General features: G+C 39.9%; 4 protein-coding genes across 9 annotated transcripts; 2 read left to right on the forward strand and 2 right to left on the reverse strand.

Annotated features, from left to right (window-relative positions):
* Window positions 1–16: 16 nt before the first annotated feature.
* corn (microtubule-binding protein cornetto) lies at window positions 17–18,055 on the reverse strand. 3 transcript variants are annotated; one of them, XM_076691177.1, is made up of 12 exons: window positions 17,914–18,055; window positions 4,874–5,236; window positions 3,454–4,807; window positions 3,074–3,189; window positions 2,874–3,014; window positions 2,707–2,804; window positions 2,504–2,639; window positions 2,144–2,366; window positions 1,830–2,080; window positions 1,561–1,769; window positions 1,338–1,491; window positions 17–1,214 (listed from the first exon to the last, which is right to left on the reverse strand). In XM_076691177.1, the coding sequence occupies exons 2-12, from the start codon at window positions 5,222–5,224 to the stop codon at window positions 1,104–1,106; spliced, it is 3,144 nt and encodes a 1,047-aa protein (XP_076547292.1). In that variant the 5' UTR covers window positions 5,225–5,236; window positions 17,914–18,055; the 3' UTR covers window positions 17–1,103. The 3 variants fall into 3 exon arrangements, with proteins under 3 accessions (XP_076547292.1, XP_034192739.2, XP_034192740.2); XM_034336848.2 differs by having other exon boundaries at window positions 2,456–2,639; XM_034336849.2 differs by having other exon boundaries at window positions 17–1,241; window positions 2,456–2,639.
* On the forward strand, window positions 6,146–8,250 carry LOC117610014 (uncharacterized). Its single transcript, XM_034336875.2, has one exon. The coding sequence runs from the start codon at window positions 6,670–6,672 to the stop codon at window positions 7,252–7,254; it is 585 nt and encodes a 194-aa protein (XP_034192766.1). The 5' UTR covers window positions 6,146–6,669; the 3' UTR covers window positions 7,255–8,250.
* A 112-nt stretch (window positions 18,056–18,167) lies between the features above and the next one.
* On the reverse strand, window positions 18,168–20,179 carry Pop5 (POP5 ribonuclease P/MRP subunit). Of its 4 annotated transcripts, none has more exons than XM_076691186.1 (5): window positions 20,051–20,179; window positions 19,256–19,331; window positions 18,995–19,140; window positions 18,754–18,923; window positions 18,168–18,691 (listed from the first exon to the last, which is right to left on the reverse strand). In XM_076691186.1, exons 2-5 carry the CDS (start codon window positions 19,273–19,275, stop codon window positions 18,575–18,577), a joined length of 453 nt encoding a protein of 150 aa, XP_076547301.1. In that variant the 5' UTR covers window positions 19,276–19,331; window positions 20,051–20,179; the 3' UTR covers window positions 18,168–18,574. The 4 variants fall into 4 exon arrangements, with proteins under 4 accessions (XP_076547301.1, XP_076547303.1, XP_076547302.1 ...); XM_076691188.1 differs by lacking the exon at window positions 20,051–20,179 and adding an exon at window positions 19,438–19,569; XM_076691187.1 differs by lacking the exon at window positions 20,051–20,179 and adding an exon at window positions 19,396–19,511.
* LOC117610006 (FGGY carbohydrate kinase domain-containing protein) lies at window positions 20,148–22,709 on the forward strand. The gene is made up of 10 exons (XM_034336852.2): window positions 20,148–20,324; window positions 20,394–20,505; window positions 20,566–20,803; window positions 20,874–21,001; window positions 21,200–21,382; window positions 21,471–21,678; window positions 21,739–21,889; window positions 21,966–22,040; window positions 22,116–22,393; window positions 22,468–22,709. The coding sequence occupies exons 1-10, from the start codon at window positions 20,148–20,150 to the stop codon at window positions 22,580–22,582; spliced, it is 1,665 nt and encodes a 554-aa protein (XP_034192743.1). The 3' UTR covers window positions 22,583–22,709.
* Window positions 22,710–22,816: the final 107 nt, after the last annotated feature.

Consider the following 22,816-nt stretch of genomic DNA (forward strand, 5'->3'; position numbering starts at 1 on the left):
TATACAATGCCTCGAGAACTTACACGACGGATAATTGTGAATCATGGAAGCGTGTACAAGAATATGTTTCTCAAATATATCTCACCATTAAAATAGAAAGCAGCTCTGTGTGTACGTGTATGTGTATTGTGTTCTCTTATTATTTTTTTGTTTTAATCTTCACTCTCGATACGGCAATAATTTTCGTTAAAAGTCGATACATTTAAAACCTGTTCTAACTGAAACAGTTAAAACATGTAGAATATCGACAAATGATCATTCGAATGATTCATACTTGCCAATATATGCCAATATATCGTAAAACTAATGTACCCTGTTTGTTGTTTTACATTAGAAGATTACAGGTGATCTCTTAACGTTTAACAAACGATGAAGCGAAGTTCGAGTGACTTGTTCTCTTTTTTTTTAAGGTACATTACAACCTATCCGCTCTCTAATAATACAGGAATTAATACTCTCGTAAACGTTCCTTATTAATAGCACGATGAAATGCATTCGGTGGGCAGAAGAAATTCAATCGTTGAATGCAATTAATTAATTTCTTGCTGTTCTCTATTACGTATTAAGCAATTGATATTCGCAATTAATTCTAACGCTGGATAAATAACTATCAATTTAATGAACGCTATGCAAGGATAATGGTAATGATTTAAATTATGATCAATGCTACAATGAAAGGATTGAATACCAAGACCATGATCGAACCCATAGGCTACGTATTCAATTTTGAAAATTATGACGAATTTACTGTTACACATGTATACACGCGAGATACGTTTGAACGATAAAATACTGAAAGCAATGCGCACAAATAACTTCCTTATGACGGAACGAAGAAAGCTGTACATGACTTGGACACAAGCAAAATGTCTACAATTTACGGACTACGATATTTATCTAATCGCATTGGCATGATTCGACGAGGATTTCATGTACATCAGGTCGCAAGGCCGTTAGCTGTTTCTCAAGACGATACGTAAATTAATTAACGTTGTCTCGTTTCACCCGCGACAATGAATAATTATGCGAACGAGAAGTGTACATGGTTGAAAAGAATGATAGAAATGAGAAAATAGGAAGAGGAAAAGAAAAGGAATATTTGTTCAGGAAGAAAGTTGAGCCGCTGCATTCGCGTTGAGATCTTCGCACTCTCCTCCGGGGCCACTACTATTACCAACTGCGGGCTCGTCAAATTTTAATTCCTCCTTACCCGCCTACAGAGGAATTATTCCATTTGACATCTTGTTTGAAAAGTCAATCGTTGATTAAAAAAATTCTTAGATCGGCACTTGAGAAACATTTCATAGATACGTGTCGGTAACATCACCGGCCATTACCTCTTTGATCAACAGACGACAATTCTCCATCACGCTACGCCTTCTGTCCGATGTATTGCTTAAGATTTCTTCAGACTGATGCAAACTGTCCACGATTTTCCGTAGTTTCTCTAACTCCGTAATGGTTTCTTCCAGTTTCGCTTCTAATTCGGATCTAGAAATTAACGTATCATCGTATAGCGTCGCTGTTCCCTTGATTCAATTTTTAATAAAGATAACTCACTTCTCCTCTTTAAGCTCCCGTATACACGTATCGTTATCGAGCTGTATTATTCGTAATACTTTCAGTAATTTTGTAACAAGATTATCTACGTCAATGACTTGATCAACAAGACCAACGGCAGGACAGTAATCGGAAGCCAAAGGACCATCGTTGGTACCGGTATCAGATTCGCTAATGGAATCGCAATCTTCGTCTTCTTCGTTTTCCACCTATAAAACATACACAATGAATAATAATCTGTTATTCGCATTTCATTATTTCTTTACTACCTTACGACGATGCAGAATAGCTTGCGTTAGATTCGTAAGGCTAGAACACTCGTCGTTCGTTCGTGTTTTCTTAAGATTACTTTCGTCCACGGTTTCCGGGAAGCTCAAAGCTCTACGAAGGGAATCGCTGCTCGATACCATGTTGTGCGAATACGTATCAGGCAAAGGAACATCTTCCAATACGCTTTCCATCATTAAGCATGGCTCGGTTTCGAAGTCGAGCAAGTCGGACGATGATTCCATGCTCAATTCTATGAAGAACAATGCAATATAGTGAATAACAATTCAAGATAAATGGAGTTTACGCTATATACCTTTGTATATCTGTTTGGACGAGTCTATCGTTGATTTTTTATCGGTATTTTTCGTTGCGAAAGGATGCGTCGCCGCGTTCCGGATTGCCCCGATCACAGCGGAAACGAAGGAACCGCTTTTAGGACTAGGAGTACACTCTTTCAGACTGTGCTTTGAACTAACAGGACTCGATTCGATGCTGCTGTTGCTTCTGCTGTACGCTTCATTGTGATATATCACATCCTGTAAATAAACATCACTGCATGTTATTAAAATAATATTCAAAAAAACGAATGTAACGACGGACAGGAAGGAGAATTATTAACCACCACCTCAAGGTCCTTCACTGAGATATTGTAGGTATTAATTAATTGGTCTACCAGTCCTTCTAATCTAGTTCCAAGAGCGGAAAGTGCAACCGCAGCACCGGAAACAGCAGCACCTTGCGTGAGTAGCAGTTCCCTGCTTCGTCGTTCGACCGCGTTTAATTTCATGCCCATTGATAAATTTTCTTGCCTACAAATTAATTAATAATCATATTAACGATAAGATTAGCGTTTATTCAAACATCCTGTACACTTACCTTCGTTGCTCGCTTATTCTTACTAAATGCTTGCATTCCTCCGTTTGCCTTTCTAATTCTAATTCACGTTTCACTAACAGCTCTTCCTTCTTCGAAAGCTAGAAATCAGAGGGATTAATTGCACCGATGTTTCAAAGAGTTATTAAGAATCCGTGGAAGAAGAATACCTCTGCTTCAGCTTCTTTCAAAGAATCTGCCAAAGTAGCTTTCTCCTCTTGAAGGAAGTCCTGCATCTCAGCCGATTCTGCTTCTAATTCTTGTTGTTGTTGTAGTAAGGCTTTCTGAGCGGCTAAGCTTTTCTCCAAATCCTATAATTCAGTAATATTCACTATTTGTTACATATAAGTACGGTTTAAATGTAACCTACCCTGCTCAACATACGGCACAAAGATTGTAAATCAGCTATTTCTATTTGTTGATTAGCGACCACTTGTCCAGAGGATTGCAAATGACACTCGAGTTCTAGGAAACTATCGCTGCCTTCTGCGATCAAACCATGATTGTTAATTATATGTTCAACTAAAAGAGAAGCCATGGTGTTGTTGCAGATGAAATAGTCGCTGTGGGACGCCCATTGTTTCTAACCCCTTTGTATTCAGAATATTACTTTCTATTCCAAAACATCGAGCTACAAACGGGCGTGGCATAAGATACCTTTATGCCATGAAATCATATCAGACTTCACCCCTTTCGTAATCGACTATTTGACCTGGAACAACCTAATTAGATACAGATACGATGAATCACCTGCGTGTTCCGATTGCGGTGTTCCCAACATGGCCAGGACACGTTGCGCGTTTCTGTCCAGTTCTTGCCTGGCGAATGCGTGATCAGCCTGTTCCTCTTTGAGCAAACGTTTCACCTCGGTGATCTCAGTCTTCAGCTTCTCGTTCTCCACTTTCTGACTCGACGTCTCCTCGTTCAATCGTTTCAGATCGGTCTGCATCGTCTGCATGTCCTCCCACGTGCCCTCGGTTTGGCAGCCCTCGTGCAGTCTCTCCACCACTTCCGGCCCCGGCACGGCACTGGGTATCCCAGACAAAGCGTTCTCGATGTCGTGACCGGTCAGACCAGTTTGCACGCTCGTCTCGTGATAAATACGCGTCCTCTCCGCGATCTTGTGTCTAGGGTAAGGCGGTAGACTTTTGTGAGCGGACGACTCTTTCCCACTCATCTTTTTCTCTGTCAATCTATTCAAACTCGCGTCCCTGCTTCCTGATCTGCTCCTGGTGCTGGCATCCGTTTTTTCGTTCACTTTAGAAATACCAATCTTGTTCCTATTCCTTCTGGGTAACGTTGCATATGTGTCCAAGGCTTTGTTATCCATACTCGTGGTCATCTTGTCGACTCTAGAGAATCTCGCAGGGTCTGTACGACCCGTGTAAGGTACTCTGGCTGCGGTCAAAGGTTTTCGTACCTCTTCGGACGGCGTTGAACTCGGTGTCCGAGCACCGCGGGTACTGGAACCCCCTCTAGACCTGGAACTACTACTTTGACCTCGTCCACGTTGCGCCAGGTCCTTGTTGATCTCTGTGGTGAGTATGGATGGCAGTGAATCGGGAATAGGTCTGGTCCTCGTTCTCGGAGGCAAAGGGGTTGCTCCTGCACGGAATGTCATCGGCACGCGATTATTACTGGACGAGTTCTCCCCCGCGTTTTCTCTGACCGTCGATTTCTCCCTGGATCTGGCCCTGTCTCTCGTCGTGGGTTGCGATTTGCCGAGGATACTCCTTGGAGTCGTGGTTCGCGGCTTGGATCGTTGAGAAGTGGCCGCGTAGGTGGTACTCAATGGTACCGGCTTCGCTCTGGTGCTCTTCTGAGCCTCTGCAGTGCCCGTAGCCTTCTTCTTGCTGGCGCCGGAAGCGGCTACGGTTCTCTTTACGTTCGTTCTGTTCGCACGGGCGGATACGCTGCCGGCAATCGAGGAACTCTCGCTGCCACCCTCGCTGGTACCTTCGCCGGTTGTCAATCTCACGTCGTCTGGTAAGGTGGCGCAAGGATCCTCGTAGACGGAGCAACAACTGACCAAACTGGAGTCACAGGAAGCTTCATCCAGGCCTCCGCAACTACTCGCGTAGTCGATACTGTTTCGACTTCGTACCTGAAATCGAAATCCCACGAATTAAGAAAAATTCTTTATTTTAAATTATATTCTAAATGACTTTACCCTGGGAACTTCAACAGCACATCCCTCTACTCCGCTATCGCTACCATCCTTGCTGTCCTTCCCCTCGTTCGCATAATCCTTCCTATTGTCGCCGTTTAAAGCCGCATCCGATTTCGCTGCTTCGGAGTCGGTCACGTGGATCACAGTGATATTGCAGTCGCTGTTTATCGTCGAGTTTCCATCCTCCTCGGGTAACAGCTTGCTGGTGTCGACCATCGGCGAGGCTAGATCCTCCGGAACACCCGAATCCTGTCTGGCCACGTTCTGCACCGGTGACACCTTCAGGCTATTCTCCTCGAGAGGGGTGTCCATCTCGAGGCTCGCTGGCTCTTTGCTCGACGAAACGCTCATTTCGGGGCCATTCTGAAAATAAAATTACAACCGATGAATTGATCGGTCGACGATGGACTAACATCGAATCGATGAAGCAATTAAAATCCGGATTTTCACCGTGGCACAGCAATCACCGTGATATTCGATTAACAGGAATAATATCCGCTCGTTGATCCTTCTATAAATTGGCTGAAATGAAAATACACGCGGTGGAGGCTGGCAATCTTCACGGACCATGAAAGATTCATTTACGATCCAATCGCTGGGCCAACTTCCTGATAAACGAAATTACTCGATTGGTAAATTGCTATGAGACGAGACACGTGTACACCAACGTGAGCTATTATAGTTATGCAACAATTACTACAATTATTTTCAGTGGAACCAATTGCTTTTAGCGGAAGTCGCGAAAAACATAAATCGAAGCAGACCCCCCAAGGTCCAAGGCCCCCATAACACGATTTTGCGTCTAAGAATGCAAGAAAGAGTTTTATTTCAGCTACTTTCTTTTATGTCATATATTTTTCGGAGCTCGCCTCGGACCCTCGAAATCTCAGGGTCGGTCCTAAGTTCTGCGACTTCCGCTAAAAAGGATTTACATCATTTTCAGTTAATTTTGCTTGCAAAATAGTTTGAAGAGCTTCGGAATGACGGTACTTCCGCCTTTGATCTTTCGATATCTCCCTCTCTCTCCCACGCTCTTTCCCCTCCTCTGCTATCTCTCTCGCAGGTCGTTACGTACTTTGATAGTAATTGACGAAGAACGTCGCGTCACCGAGCGGTGGTCTTCCCCTTTTTTAACACTCTTCAATCGCGCAAAGCGCGTTTCGAGTGTTGGCTATCATCATTTATCGTCATTGAACAATTATCCCCTCCATACCGATTAATCTACATCGGAGTACTCGTAACTTTCATTCAAATACCAACGATATTTATCATTCGTGTTTCGGTGAACGATACTCGAATGGGAGTGGAAGTCCCCGAATAATAAGAGTTTCAGAGACTCGTCGACGACGGGAGAGATACAGAACGTTCACGACACCGCGATCATCGTTCCTGACCGTGATAATCGCTGCGGAACGCGACCGAGAACTTTTAAAAACACTCTAGCGACTGGAAGGTCTCGGGAAGTCCCGAAAGCGACGAGGCCGATTGGCCGGCAAACCAGCACCGTCAGCGTTATTACGGCGTCGCGACGCTCTTACCGATGTTGTATCGCTCGGTTCCTCGCTGCGACAGCAACCGGAGTATCGTCAGAGAGTTAAATAAAAATTGAAAGAAGCGCGAAACGCGCAGGGTGTTATTTTGATATTGAAAAAGAAATTCAATCGGAAGGATAAAGCTTCAAAGATATTCCAAGAACCAAGAAGTTCTCGTTATTGCGGATATCTAACCAGGAAATCTGCAGAAAGTCTAACGATTTTCCATAAAATCATCCAGTCTATCCAAAGACATAAGAGACAATGGGCGTGGAAGAGGCAACCACCAAGAAGATCTCAGGGGACGGTCTCTCCCTGAAACTCCATTCGAATAAACAAATTCTGGAGATCACCGGTGATGGATGCAACATCAGTGTTAATAAAAATTCTGGAAGCGTGAAGATCATCGGCGATGGTTGTCGATTGAGGATAGACGAGAACACGGGAGAGGTGGAGTACACCGGTGACGGTGGGCGGGTGCTGTTGGGTGCGAAATCCATCAAGGACAAGGTGAAGTACACCGGCGATGGGGGAAGAATTACCTTCGACGGTGAATCGAGGACCAAGGGCCGGAAGTTTGAGCAACCCTTTGATAAATTTGATAAAATGGACGGGGGGAAGGAAGGGTGTCCGAAGGGTGCCGAAGAGATGGAGAACGTTTTGAACGCCGAAAAGGAAGCAAAGGGGAAAGAGAAGAAGAGAGCGAGGATCGTCACCACGTTTCAATTTGACGAGAAACTTATAGAGAAGTGGTTTGCGAGTCCTAACCAGGTGGTCAAGTCGTTCGATGGTGCCTCTTTCGTGAAGGTCGTGCCGAAACAGAGGAAGACCACGATCGAGGTTAAATGAAAGTGAATGTGACTTGATGAATTGAGATATGCATTGAGAAATAATTATATTGGGGACTTGGAATGGGGTCAAAGTTAAAAACAGACTATTGCCATTTGGTAATTCTAAAAATTTGAAAGATGAAATGTTAAAAATGAATTTCAGTCAATTTGAGAAATTTTCAAGTGAATTGTTTTAATTATAATAACAAGTATTAAAACAACGCTGTAATGCTTTAGAGGCGTGTGTTTAACTACAGTTCCTATTGTAAAACACGTGTTTCCATTTTGAGTTTTTGCAAAAATCCTAGCGAAAAACGCTATGTATGTACTTATTTATCAATTGCTTTCGAAGGAAACGCGTGTCTAATGAACCTGAGCGTGAGATAACATATTCAATGTTACATGTATTTTCTAGATTATTTAAAAGTTCATTACGCCGATGATCAGCCATATTTATACACGATTCAACAGTATTTTTTGTTCTCACATAATCAACGTCGGCATTGTGAAGCTATAATGAAATGGGTTAATAATTATTAAATATTCTATTTATTTCTACATCATTAGTTAACTTAATAACGAGACAGTATTTCGTCGAGCTTATCGATCGACGCGTCCTATAATTAATTTATTTAATTGATTGTGAAATAAAAAATTTACAAATATCGAAGAGAACACATTATTGAAACCGCCTCTAATTTCCTAAACGTTAACCTTCGAAATATTTTGCAACATTAATAACAAACCCAATGTTGTAACTTTAGATTGGAACGTTAAAAATAAAATCCGTGTTCCATGGAAACCGTGTGTGATCGATAGAGAAACGCATCTCGACCATAAATCGTCTCCAAACATCCAATACCCACAAACTCGTCGAATGGCTCGTTCGGAGCATGCAATAGTCGAACGTTTACCAAAGGTTTTTTCGTCGAAAACTAGGTCGCGAATATACAGTGTGTCCTATTTTAATTTATCCACGCGATTATCTCCGAAACTGTTGCGAACTGATTTCTTCAAATGAGAAACCTCTGGGGACGAATTGGCCATCGGGGAATTGGAGAAAATTCCCGGGAGACCTAAAGTGCTTTCAGGCCCAATTAGTTAAAATTAGGGTTCCTCGTGTCACTAATCTCCCAGTCAGGGCCGGCTCAAGGCCTTTTTCAAAACAAGCTATTTTCCATTTTTTCCTCTTAAGATTAATTTATTATTACTTATGCCTCGTTAACTCGCTATCTAACCTGATCTCTATAAAAATTCAAGTCCCACTGGAACTCCCTTAAATAAAAACTAAAAGCCACAGATAACGTATCGCTATTGAAACGAATCGAGAGTTCTACAAACACTAAGAAAAAAAAAAAGAATAGAGAATCTATCGACAGATAATCATTGATAAGGTATCAATGTCCGAGTAAAAGTAACGAAATTTCGGGGAAGCCCATCGCGCCTGTTTCCGTCCGCATGACGAACGCCTTAGATGGTCACGGTATTGTGCACCGCGAACGGATACGTTCGTTCCTTCATTAATTCAAGCCGCGTCATTCAACCCTTTCATCCGGCTCTGACCCAGCTTTTCGTCGGCGCAAAGGTCGCCAGTCGTAATGGAGGTCAAACGAGGATCGTTAGCCAAGTTTCTTGCCCGAGAAAACTCACTTTGCTTCGTTTCTATCATCGAAAAGGAGGAAAAGTCAACTCGATCCACCATTTCCATCGGAAGAATTTGTCAGATTTATGATCACCGGTTTAGGTATGCTGGTACCAACTCGATAGTAATTGCCGTGTCGTAATCCAGACCCTAGCGTGACCACCCTAAATTATCGTTCCGTCCCTAACGGTACCAGGTGAGCGCACCTGGGGTGAAGAAAATTCGCGAACTCGCAATAAAAATAATTTTCTGAAAATTGAAAAAAGGAGCTCGATAAATAAAAGAGCAAGGACGAGAGGAGAAAAAGAGGGAGGTCGATCGGCGCGGATGCAATTAACGAAATGCAGAGGGGATGAATAGAAGGCTCTCTAAACTTCTCCCCGAACTCAACGAGACGGTGGATCGTTAACGAGGCCACGTGCATCTCCGAGCAGACAATACTCTGAAACGGAAGCGAAAATTGTCTGGGACGAAAGTTCCCTTGCCCAAAGGGGGCTTTTTATCAACTGCAATTGCGAAGTTTACAGTTTCAAAGTATAAAACAAGAGGCAGCCGCAATGCAGACGAAACGTATCCCAGTGAACACGTGGTTCGCACCTGGAGGTTCGCAGATAGTATTACTAGTCTGCCTATTCTTATCAGAGGCCACGTTCAAAGTCAATCTTCTCTGTCACGAAATGGTATCTCTAATACATCAAATCATTCTTCGTTATAATACAATAATTTTGAGATTTTTGTGTTTTAATTATACAGCTTTCCATGAAAATGATATAATTTGAAACCCCAAAAGTCTAAAAAGTGCAACAAACTTCCCTGAAAGGGTTAACCCAGCTCTTTCACCCAGTTTCTAACGATCAGTGGCGAAAGATGATCGCGTCAGCGAAGAGGAGCAAACGAACCCAATGAGTCAACGATCCCCGGACGATCTTCGCGAACGCGATGATGCGAGGTTCACTGTTACATCATCCGTCGACGAAAGTTCCCAACCACGCGAGAAGGTGACCAAAAAAGGCAACAAACATGGATCGATGGTGCGCAACGAACGATCGAAACGCGGCTGCACAGACGAGGAATGAACTCCGCGCGTCTATCGATACCAAAGAGAGAAACGGTAAGAAACAGGGTGAGACTCGTCGCGCGGAGAGATTGATGACCTTACCTTTCGATATTCCTGACAAAGGGTTATCAATAACGAGGTTCCTTCGCTAAGAATAGTCTCGATGTTTGATCGAGCTGAATCTTACGTAAGAGAGTAGCGCAATTTTTCATGCAACAGCCGACCAACAGCATCGATTTACCTATCGAATTACAAATAAACAGAGCGACGAATAACACGTCAAGGCTAATGGAATTATTTTTGCAAACCTTCCCACTTTTCCCTCCTGTAATCGTAGGGCAGATCGGGGTGAAAAGTAATAATTTAGATCACGCAAAAATTATAATATTTACATTGAATTACAGCAGTTTTGCTTTATGAAAAGTAATATTGAAGTTATTAATAAAAAATGAAGACCGCAGAAAGTGTTACAGCACGACTAGGGGTCGATAGTAACACGATATATTTTTTTTTTTTTAATTAAAATATGAGTTATGTTTTAATTGTAATTCTGCATCATATATCCAAAATTTGTGATAATAGCTGTAATAGATTTTGAATTATTTACAATGTTACTTTACACCCCGATCTCCCCTACGTTCCCATAATCAATAATAATAATAAAAAAAGAGTTAATTATAACAGGCAAGGAAAATCGAAGCCATCTGGCAGGGTAAGAGAAGCTTTCAACGAGTTTGCATTAAGCTGGTGGACACTCGAGATAGTCTCGAGTAGCTTTTGGTCGCCACGGAAGTTCCCTGTTCCCTCAAGTAACATATGGCGTTCTCCACGAAATCGCTCTGCCTCTTCTTTGTTCCTGTACCAGCAGAGAGCACCTAACTCCACCGTTTTATCCTCGAACGTACCCATTGATTAATTGCCGCTTTCGCCGAGTCATACGATGCTTGGAATATTGTTTTCTCCCTTGATTCCGTGCCGGCTCATTTGTATTCGAAGAGGCAACTAATTGCCTCAATCTGGCGAACGATTTATCGATGACGTTCGTTATTTGTGGTTACCGCCGACAAATTGGAGATTCTATGAAGCTTATTGTATTAGATTAGCAAGTACATTTATCATATTTTTTCTTCTGTTCGATATCAAAAGATTCGAATACACATTTACGATTCCCTTTCGACGATTAATGGGATTGCCATGGCGAATACTAAACGAGACTGCATTCTTTGCCATGAAAATTCAGCCAAGAGTCAAAAGTGAAAACTTTGGGGTCTTAAAATTTGCTTAATTACTCGAATAAATTAAATTTGGTCACCCTCGGTCACGTTAATCCATGTTCCATAAGACGTCTAGCTGCCTGACCTACCCAACCGTCTTTCTATTATTAGTCACCGGAGGATTTCCTTTCAAAATCGCCGAATTTCGTTCCCTGCGATCAACAACAACAACGCGACAGAGATATTAATCGAATCAAATGAACTGTGTATGTTAGTGGCACGTGATAATGGATGGAACACGTGTCACTTCCTTTCTATTACGATTCTTTTGTACGCAGCGTACCATTTGCGTGGCTTTTGTACGTGATCCCCTTGTTTCTTTTTCTATGTGGGTGTGTGTTCCTTGGGTGTTCTGGAGCTTGGAGTACTAAAGCTTAGAATCTCAAAACTTGGAGTACTAAAGCTTAGAATCTCCAAGCTTGCAGTACTAAAACTTAGAATCTCCAAGCTTGCAGTACTAAAACTTAGAATCTCCAAGTTTGAAGTACTAAAGCTTAGAATCTCAAACTTTGGAGTACTACAGCTTGGAATCTCAAAACTTGGAGTACTACAGCTTGGAATCTCAAAACTTGGAGTACTAAAGCTTAGAGTCTCAAAGCTTGCAGTACTAAAGCTTAGAATCTCCAAGCTTGCAGTACTAAAACTTAGAATCTCCAAGCTTGCAGTACTAAAACTTAGAATCTCCAAGTTTGAAGTACTAAAGCTTAGAATCTCAAACTTTGGAGTACTACAGCTTGGAATCTCAAAACTTGGAGTACTAAAGCTTAGAATTTCCAAGCTTGCAGTACTAAAATTTAGAATCTCCAAGCTTGCAGTACTAAAACTTAGAATCTCCAAGTTTGAAGTACTAAAGCTTAGAATCTCACACTTTGGAGTACTACAGCTTGGAATCTCAAAACTTGGAGTACTAAAATTTAGAATCTCCAAGCTTGCAGTACTAAAACTTAGAATCTCCAAGTTTGAAGTACTAAAGCTTAGAATCTCAAACTTTGGAGTACTACAGCTTGGAATCTCAAAACTTGGAGTACTAAAGCTTAGAATCTCCAAGCTTGCAGTATTAAAACTTAGAATCTCCAAGCTTGCAGTACTAAAATTAGAATCTCCAAGTTTGAAATACTAAAGCTTAGAACCTGAAAACTTGGAGCATCAAAGCTTAGAATACTAAAGTTTAGATTATCAAAGCTTGGAGTACTCGATCTTATTGGAGCGCGTTAAATATGTTTCCCCCTGAAGAATATTTATACCCGATAAATATAAAAATGATACCAACAACATTTTTCATCGGATGAAATGTTTCAAGGTGATCCACGTAACGACTAACGACACGATTCTTCAACGTCGATGCTACAAAGGTTCGTTAACGCGGAAAGAAGGCGGTATTATTAGCACGGGACATGGAAGTCTCCTATCAGTCCATGATAAAAATGCCTGCTCTTCCACGTGCCACGACTGAAAAAAATCCAAACCTTTGGCACGGTTCTCCTTCCGAGTTATTTGCGGATCGTCTTAAAGTGTTGTTGAGGGACTTGGTCTCTGATCGTGACACTATATAAATGACGCGCGCGACCGACTTTTCCAATTTCCATTTTAGCCAACGTGTAAATTGAAATTCAAAGCGAAGAGAAAATATTCGAGCTACAAGATGGTTGGACCAGAAATTGAAGCAGAATATTTTATTTAATATTTACCAATTGCAAAATACCTTCTCAACAATAGTTCATTGATTGTTCCTCTTAATAAACAATGAAAGATTGATTCGCGAAACCCAGAAACCGAGGGAGAAGCTTCTTATTCGCAGCTCGTACCAGTGAGAAATTCCAGACTGATTTACGCGTCGGTCGATGCGTAAATCTGGAAGCGTTAAAAGCAGAAACGCTTCGAACGAACGTCGAGAAAATACGCGAATCGACTGCTGGTACGATTTCTGCCGTCTCACGTGTAAAACCCTGCGTTTACTCTCGAATAACGAGACAGGAGGGAATATTTTCGCAATGCCTTTCGTCGAAGTTTTTGCTTATATTACAGTCGGGGATTACTTTAACCCGACGTTACGAGCGTGTAGAACGAATACGTGGCAGGATTAACGCGAGTAGATTTATCTGGCTTGCAGTACACACGTGGCCCTCCATACGTTCACCCTCGATGCAATCCCCACGACGATCGTTCCCCTGGGGGTGACCCACCATGTGGCCGTCATTGAGTCATCGTACACGCAAAAGGGAATAATTAAACGCCATACACTCGGCTCGATTCGCACGAGCAGACTTCGATATTTCATGTTACAGCAAACTTTTAATATTCTAACCTCGAATGCTCCAAAACCTTGGTAACCTAAGCTATTCACGAAAAAATGATGTTGAACCGTTCTCTTATTGCTTCGAAACAATTTGCCGCGCTTTCTCTTACGGTCAACGATGGGAACATGCTGCAGGGAATAGCTGAAGATAATACGAGCGGAAAGTAGTTTGCATAATTCATGAATAGTGGGAGGGGGCGGGATGTACGCTCGAGTCTTGGTATCTAACAATCAGGATCACTTGCGGGCCCTCGTCTAATGATTATTTCTATCGTCACGGGCCTATATCCATTGTCCGCGTTATAAAGCTGAACACTAACCGCATTTCACCTCCATTGTTCAACTTTTGCCATTTTTATACGAGTGGTTTTTTCAATATTTCCTTACGTTCTTACTTTGCAGCTGCTCGATTTCTCTTAGATCCTTTGTGGAAAATGGCCCTTTGTTTAGTTTACCAATGCATCGAGCCATCGAGTTTGTCGCGCTACCTGACGATATTTAAGCTGCCCAGAGATATTCGATGTGCCAACCGTTTACGATCGTCTATTTCTATTGGCCACGTGGCTGATGAATAATAGTACGCCGGTCCTGAGCTGCCTAACCTCGCCTAACCGAGGCCGAAAGCTCCGGTAAATGGCCTCTGTAGAATGCAGAGTAGCCAGCCAAACCGAGCGGAGTCGCGTTTCTTCGTTTGACGAAGAAGAAGGCGGTAGTCTCCCTTCTGAAAGTGAGGCTCAAGATTAGGCATGCACTCGGGTTCGTCCGGCTCGCGGATATATTTACCGTACTGTTCAAATTATTCTCCATCCTCTGACCCCGAGTACAGTCGCTTCCTCTTTTGATCCTATTCCAGAATCACGATTCCTTTATCCTTAAGACGATCGAAGCTTCGGATACCAATGCCTCAAATACTAAAGCTCGGAGTAGCAAAGCTTCAAGTATTAAACCTTGGAACATCAGAGCCTCGAATACGAAAGCTTGGAGTGTTAGAGCTTTAAATACCAAAGCTTGAAGCACGAAAGCTTCGGATAGCAAAGCCTGAAGTACGAAATATAAAAGTTTCAAATATGAAAGCTTGGAGTACCAAAACTCCAGAGTACCTCCAGAAGTCACCCATGCCCGCGGCTGTACCACCTATTCGCTAACTGCAAGGGGTGCAATTAGTCTCGCTTGTCACTCACCACGCGCGTTTTAATTTCGTCCAGGAATAATTAAAGTAGCCCAAGCTTTCACGGTGTCACGTTTTAGTACATTTCTCAGGGAACAATAACGAAAGAAACTGTACTTTCATGATTTATCCTTTCTGGTACAATAATCGAAGAAAGATACTGGGAATCGTACACAAGTATGAATGCCACCTTCGCATTCCACATGCTTTTCTTACAGATCAACATCGACTAAATAATTGCACATTGTTCCCAGCTTTTTAGGCCGTGTTCTCACATCCTAAAGATGGTATCAATGCTCGTGTAGACGGAATCGAATTATTGCCGGATACGTTCGAGAGGAGGCTGGGTTAAAATAATTAATTTATGGAAAGTGTGATCATTGGTAGGAGGAGGGTACGAACCGATCGCGTGGGATGGGAAGCGTTTCAACACGGATCGCACGGGTAGATTAACCCTTTCGAGCGTGTACAAGAGTTTTACACTCTTGGCGACACGGTGACCCTCGCTATTCCTGTATTATCTTGTTAATCGTTCCAAGGACGACGTATACATACGTCGTTAATAATCAATGCTTATTATTAATTTTTAACGATCGACCTGTTTTTCAATGGGATTGCATTTTTTTCCCTTTCGCGCAAATGTATGCATCGGTGTTTCTAATGAGGCTAATAAAAAAGAAGAAATCAGAAAATTAATTCAAATTAAGTAGATAATTAGTAAGTACGGATGAGCAATTTATCCGTTTGAAGAAACGATCCCGAAGTCCAACGTTTAAGGCAGGGAAGTCCGTATTCAGCAGCAGCCGTGCACAATCCGTAAATTATTCTCGTCCGGAGTAAACATTAAACAAGTATCGTTTATACGTACACTCGACAGGGGACCTCGAGAAGGAACGAAAGAAAGAAAGTTCTACTTTTACCGTGCGGTTCCTTTTACTCCGACCGAGCTTTCGAGCCTCAATTAAATTCTGCTGGGTCAATATAATTAAAGCGCCTCGTACGATATGCGTCTTTTTAAAAATTATAATCAAATTAAAAAAACTACAATTAAGTTTGAACGATTTTCTAATATTTTAATTTTTGTATCACTTTCTCCTTCGTTATAGAAAGTATAGATATGATACGGGTTACATATATATTTTTTTTTAAAGGAATTTGAGGAATTATGCTTAATTGATTTACGTAATTTAAGTGATTTCACCGCAGAAAGCAATGAAACGTTGTATCGTTGAAAGTGGAAAGCAATTTGGTCATACACCGCTTTACGCACATATATTTTACCACTTCGTCTTATTTCTGTCCCAGTTACTCAACAGTGTGAATGATTTACGCTCTCAAAATAGATTCGCAGGAAAGTCATCCTTTCCGTGTGTATAGAATTTATTTTTCCGATCGAACATTAACAAAAATAAAAGGGGAACCTTCACTTTTTATTAAAAAAAAAGAAAAGATCCCAATAATAATCTTTAAATTTCTCTAGTGTCTGACGAACTTTTATTTGAAATATTTCTTAAACCCCACTACACGTTTTCTTTTTCGGAAATTCGACCATGTTAAAAAAAAAAAGTAATTAAAAACTTGGAACGCTCAACTGAAGGCAAGGTATGTCTCGTTATATTCGATGGCCTGAAATTGCGATCGAAATAAACGATATAATCTGCAAATAACTTCGCTTTCCTAAAGATTACGTAATATTCATCCTTATGCCCTACTTACGATCCATTGCGAAAGTCTAGGGTTTATGTAATAAATGGTAAAAAAAAAAAGTTAAGTATATTAAATATCCTACGGTCACGATCACGTGACCGCGATCTTATTAGGAATTTAAAAATTCGCGCCATCTTTGAAACCGTTCGATTATCAATTTTGTAATCGATTAATCTCGATACTCATTCGATCTGTCATAAATCACATAACCTATAATTTGTATGGTAAAATGATTAGGTTATTTCAAAAAGAATAATATGAATTATATACATGTTTCGTTTCCGGACACGTTTAGAGAAGAACATCAGTTCTATTAAGTCGTTTTAGAGAACTCTATCGCTGACGATTACACGAGCTTATCTACCCTTTCCGTAGGCCAGCTCGTCCTACTGTGTAAACTTGGTCTAACGAATGGCCTCCATAAAGATCGTGGAATTACTCGTGCGCGTGAAAACGCGTATCCCAGCTTCCCGTGAACGAAGCCAGACACATTTCCACGTATATGTAGCTTAAATTCTAATATGGTTAATTATTCTATTCAATTTTTTGTAAGTCTGCCGTTCAAGCCGACAGCCGATACAAGTGTGCAAAGGGTTAACTAGGGATAAATTCAAGAAGACAGAAAACATTACCGCAGCCATTCAAACTTAGAACATAGGTTAATTAACAAATCGATAGTCGTCTCGAACATCGAGCTAATCGGGTGAAGGAACCCTTCACGCATCACTTGGTGCGTGCGACAGAAAAGAGCCCTCGTGTTTGCACGAATTACGCTCGTACGATTAATATAATTACAACGAAAATATTTCGACCCCCGGCTGAAAGCATGACCGCGATATTATTTCTGACGAAGAGTATTGTAATTCGGGAGGGGAATTGAACAAAAAAAGGGTTTCGCTGGTCCCAGGCGACTACCGCATAAGAGCGGGAATGACATCTGTTAGAACAGCTTCCGAGAGACGTGCGCAACGCTCGTAAACGAATTCCAAATAAAATACTCGAGATTCGGAGCTATTAGAAATTCGCTATTTCTGTGTCGCGGGCCCGTTTCAAATTTCTATCCCGCCATGGTGCATAAAAAATGATTTCTCAAAAGTATCCGTTTCTAATAATTGAAGATTAAATTCAAATAGCCGCTTGATATGATTCCGATACGGTTATCTACTGAATCGTAATTAACGCTCCAGGAAAGAAACTAGTACACTTAGATCGTTATCGCTGTATCTTAACTGTCTAATAATTAGAATAGAAATAATTACGGATACTCGAGGATCTTGCCGCTTGTTCAAATCGCAATAGATAACATCTAATCTAGAAAGGATGCAACGCTACTAATTTCACGAATTGATCATTTCATTCGAAGCAATGAGGAGGAAACGTCTTTTAACGAGATTCGATAGTCTGTTAAAACGCAAACAAAGAATGGATTTGTACGAGCGAATTCCAAGAGCATCCCCTTGAACGGAACGGAACGAAATCGATAACCTATACAAGAAGGGCACTGCCTCTCTCTATCTCTTTCTCCCACGCTTACCTTAAGCAAAACGTTGGATCCTCGTCACGGGATGAAAGAAACTCTCAATTTCCTAGTTGATGCTTCTTCCTCGAATTCGATGCAAACACATTTATTCTGGAGCCGAGGACGGATCGGTTCGAGTATCGGGTTGATTTCTCGTACAAAATTCCACGGTTCCCTCGATTCAATCGAACACCCCTCGGATAGAACGTTTCGCGTTCGATGAAATTCAATTCACAAATATATTTAGTTTCGTGTAACGATTTACAGAGTTTACACGATCTACACACGACTACCGCACCACTTTGAGAGCACCTTCACGGATCGACTGCAAACTATATCCATACAGATCACCGTCGCCTTGCTCAAGGAACGGGAGCGATCTGCTCTCCAGCAACAGCCAGCGACAACTGGCGACGGGATGTAACGACCCCTGCGCGCACCCTTCATCAACTGGTAACCGCGACGCTCGAAGGACCGGAACGACGGAACGCCCATCGCGTTTGGTGGTGGTTGAAAATTTAAAATGTTCCCGCCCTACTTTAAACCGCGGAACGAGTGGAAATACGAAACGATAAACGATGCGCTGTTGTTTCTGAAAATTAAATTAAGAACATTATTTTATTAAATTTCTAATATTTATATATTTACAAATACAGAATGTTTTGATTATAATTTATCATGTGTAATCTTTCATAGCTGGAGTCAATGTCATTAAAGTCTCTTCCATCTTTTTTCGTTCCATATCGGTTTTTAAAGTATACCATATTTGTTCTAATTTTTGTTGTTGATATTTCTGAAAGATTCATGTGTAATTGATAATTGTATTTTTGATAATAAAAGTAATTCTTTACTTACTTTGATAAAAAGGAAACAATGCCTTAATGTCGCGCCGACATATAGTATTTTTATCGATACTAAACGTCCTGCAATATCGTTTATGACTGGAATTGATTTCAATAAAAATTTATGTGGACCATGTCTGGTTTTCACCAATGCAATCTTTGTGCGTGCATTACAATATTTTGCTAAAAGATTACAAAAATAGAAAGAACTGTTCGTTTCGCTTGAAACATTTTATATGCAAATTTTTGTTTACCATTAAAACCGGCTTTTATTGCCGCAGTGCCAAAATCGCCATATAATTGTTGAACTTTTTGTTGAATAGCATTATGTAAAGTTGTAACTTTCAGGGGGAAAGGCTTATCAGATTTATCACCAAGAGTTATTTCAAATGTTATATACCTACGAGAATTAATATTACAGATTGTAAATTTTTTAAATAAATAAACTGAAGATCAGTTCGTCGTACATTTATTATAAATACCTATATAGAAATGTCTATGATAAATTTCATTACCTATTCTTAAAACGAACCATGTTTTAGGTTATGTAAAGCAAGAGTACAAATGTCCCTGAAGAATGTTACCTGAAGACTAAACAGGCATTAATTATGCAAATTAAATATCACTTTATGTCCTTTAATTATGTACTATGTACCAATTATACGTTTTAATGTGTATATAACATGCGAATTATTACCACGTGCGTTAACTTCGATTACCCAATACATACGGTTCAGCTAGGTCGCTGTCAAATACAATCATACACGTGCGTATGATACACAACATTGTTCTAACACTCTTTTTTAACAATGTAATTAATAATTTCTTATTTTGAATATATCGATAACATTTTAATAACTTGTCTATTTTATTCTGATTCGCTTTTTAAAAGATTAATGGAATTTTTTGAAAGAAAGACCAGTAAATCCATCGAACGTGTGATATAATTAATCAACGTAACGCATTTAGAATTTTTTATGCACACATGGTTCCTTATACGGATCTACGTGTTATCCTTACGTAATACAGTTCGTTTTTTAACGTTATAATTTTATCGATCTAACGTTTCCGTATAGTGCCTAACGTATTATGTATTCCTAAATTTAATCAATTACTTATATAAAAAAATTGTATTAATAATTATCTACTTTTCTCCCTGTATTTATGAATTAGAATTAGAAGAACTATGCAGCAATAAGCTGTTCATAGCCCACTGTTTCTTATTGCTACAAGAGTTATCTCAGGGTCATGTGATATTAAAAGAATAAGCCTATGATTACAGTAAAGACTTACTGATAACAGTTACGTACTCTTATTTGCAGCTCATAATGATCCTATTCCAAGTTCAGCCTTCAGTTGGTTTCTCTTGACGATACACATCAAAGCTGCTGTTTTAAAAAATAGAATATGGATTACTTTGTGGGTGTAGACGTAGGAACAGGAAGTGCTCGGGCTGCTTTGGTATCTTCAAAAGGGAAGATAGTGAAATTAGCAACATGTCCTCTTGAAATTTTTCACCCTGCTCCAAATTTCTATGAACAATCTTCTGACAATATTTGGAGTGCTGTCTGCCATGTAGTAAAGGTAGTAAATTTAGAAGTCTGTGTCCATTGTAATCAAATATTGGTATATAGTAATTAGTTTGATTTATAGTCAGTTGTAGCTGATATCTCTGCAGACAATGTAAAGGGTATTGGTTTTGATGCTACTTGTTCGCTGGTAGCAATAGACAAGACAGGATCACCAGTTACAGTTAGTCCAACAGGTATGGAATGAAATTGAAGGTATTATTACACTTGAATATTTACCTGTTATTTTCATATAGGTGAAGATAAACAAAATGTTGTATTATGGATGGACCATAGAGCACAGGAGGAAGCAGATTTTATAAATGCACAAGGTCATGAAATGCTTCGGTATGTTGGTGGAAAAGTATCACTGGAAATGGAAACACCCAAGATGCTATGGCTTAAAAAGAATCTACCTTCATCTTGGAATCGTGCGGCGTTGCTTTTTGATCTGCCTGATTTCTTAACATGGAAGGCAACAGGTTCTGAGTCCAGGTACATGTGTGATTATAAACTAATGTAAAATTTGTACACTGTAATATAACTTTCTGATCTCTCATTTCAGATCTCTATGCTCTTTGGTGTGTAAGTGGAACTACAGTGCTAGTCAGGATGGTAATAACAGATGGAACGACGAGTTCTTTGAGCAAATTAACTTGAAAGATCTGAAAAAAGATAACTGGAGAAAAATAGGTATTAATAATAGTTTTACATGTTAGTGAAAATTATCTTTGCACAGGTAAATCTAATTTAACTTCCACAAATGAAACGGAAATTATTTCGTTTGTGTATACGTAGATTTTGCGTTAACAAGTTAACAAGATTTCTTTTATGTTTAGACAGATAATATGAAATTACTTTATTTTAACAAAGAGAACTATTGATACGAAGGTAATGATGTGAGGACTCCCGGTGATCCGGTTGACCATGGTTTGTCGGCAAAAGCTGCGTCTGAATTGGGACTTCTAAAAGGAACAGCTGTGGGCACTTCCCTTATCGATGCACATGCTGGAGGACTTGGTATGATAGGCTGTTCTGTTCCTGGTGTACCCGTTAATTTACAAAATAGATTAGGTACACGTAATTTCTTCTCTTTGTACCATTCATTTGATAATTCTTTATACGTATATTTTTCTGACTGTACATTTTGTTTAACTTACAGCATTAATATGTGGCACATCAACGTGTCACATGATAGTCAATGAAAAGAAACTATTTGTAAAAGGTGTCTGGGGACCATATTTCAGTGCTATGATTCCAGGATTATGGTTGAATGAAGGAGGACAAAGTGCTACTGGAAAATTACTCGATCATATAATTGATACCCATCCCGCGACACCAGGGATCCTAAAAAGATTAAGTGGAAACAAGTAAGTTGATTCATTAAAAATTTGGACGATAAAAAGAAACTTATTCAACTTTGTTTTTAGACACATACAACAATACTTGTCTGAATTGTTACAAACAATGGCAGATCATAGAAATTTGAAAAATGTTTCTTACTTAACAAAAGAAATTCATGTTTGGCCTGATTTTCATGGAAATCGTTCACCTTTAGCTGATCCAACGCTTAAAGGAATGGTAAAAACATTAAACGTTTCTTATGTTTCATACAAATTATTTGATTGTTATTTGTCTTTAACTGAATGTTGTGTAGATATCGGGCTTGTCTTTGTCTGTTGATCAAGAAAATTTGGCACTGTTATATTTGGCAACGTTACAAGCATTAACGGTACGAATACTTGCGATATTTAAGTCTTTAACTTGTTTTTGATAATAACATAGTAAAATTTATGTTCCTCTACAGTATGGTACAAAATATATTTTGGAAACACTAGAAGATGCCGGTCATAAAATAGAAACCTTACTAGTTTGCGGAGGTCTAAGCCAAAATCCGCTGTTTATTCAAATACAAGCGGATGTATTAGGCTTACCTGTACTTTGCCCGGTTGAAAAGGAATCAGTATTGATAGGAGCTGCAATCCTGGGATCTTATGCAGCTAGAAAATTTCATACTATTTACGATGCTATTAAAACAATGGGAGGATCAGCAAATATTGTAAAACCTAAAAATGAATGTCACAAGTAAGCGAGGGAACGATTATTTCTATTATTATTCGTGCAACGTAAAATATACTATTCTTATTTTTTTTTTTAAGGTATCATAATCAGAAATATCGAGTCTTTCGAAGAATGGTGCAAGATCAGAACGATTACAAGCAAATTATGAACGAAAATATCAAAACCTCTGATGTAATACTAACAAAAGAATAAAATGTACCGAGAAATTTCGTACAGAATCTCATTTTGAATAAACTAATATAAAGAAGCCCGATACTTCTTACATGATTTTTTTTATTAAAAGTTTTATGTACACAATTGTTGAAAAATATTTTGTTATATACTTTATTCTTGATCTTTATCTGTTGTAAATAAAGATACATACGAAAATATTTGTAAACAGTTCTTATCCCGATACAAACAGGAGATTTAAGTTTTACCAATTTA

This window comes from Osmia lignaria, chromosome 12 (assembly GCF_051020975.1).
Source record: "Osmia lignaria lignaria isolate PbOS001 chromosome 12, iyOsmLign1, whole genome shotgun sequence".
NCBI classification, from domain to species: domain Eukaryota; kingdom Metazoa; phylum Arthropoda; class Insecta; order Hymenoptera; family Megachilidae; genus Osmia; species Osmia lignaria.

Coding starts and splice junctions, on each gene's coding strand:
- LOC117610014 (XM_034336875.2), top strand. CDS start 6,670: ATGGGCGTGGAAGAGGCAACCACCAAGAAGATCTCAGGGGACGGTCTC.
- Pop5 (XM_076691186.1), bottom strand. CDS start 19,275: ATGGTTCGTTTTAAGAATAG. Junction 19,141..19,255: donor ATGGTTCGTTTTAAGAATAG/GTAATGAAATTT, acceptor TAATTCTCGTAG/GTATATAACATTTGAAATAA. Junction 18,692..18,753: donor ATTGTTTCCTTTTTATCAAA/GTAAGTAAAGAA, acceptor TGAATCTTTCAG/AAATATCAACAACAAAAATT.
- corn (XM_034336848.2), bottom strand. CDS start 5,224: ATGAGCGTTTCGTCGAGCAAAGAGCCAGCGAGCCTCGAGATGGACACC. Junction 1,770..1,829: donor CTATTCTGCATCGTCGTAAG/GTAGTAAAGAAA, acceptor TATGTTTTATAG/GTGGAAAACGAAGAAGACGA. Junction 1,215..1,337: donor GTCGTCTGTTGATCAAAGAG/GTAATGGCCGGT, acceptor ATTCCTCTGTAG/GCGGGTAAGGAGGAATTAAA.
- LOC117610006 (XM_034336852.2), top strand. CDS start 20,148: ATGGATTACTTTGTGGGTGTAGACGTAGGAACAGGAAGTGCTCGGGCT. Junction 20,325..20,393: donor CTGTCTGCCATGTAGTAAAG/GTAGTAAATTTA, acceptor TTTGATTTATAG/TCAGTTGTAGCTGATATCTC. Junction 22,041..22,115: donor CAACGTTACAAGCATTAACG/GTACGAATACTT, acceptor GTTCCTCTACAG/TATGGTACAAAATATATTTT.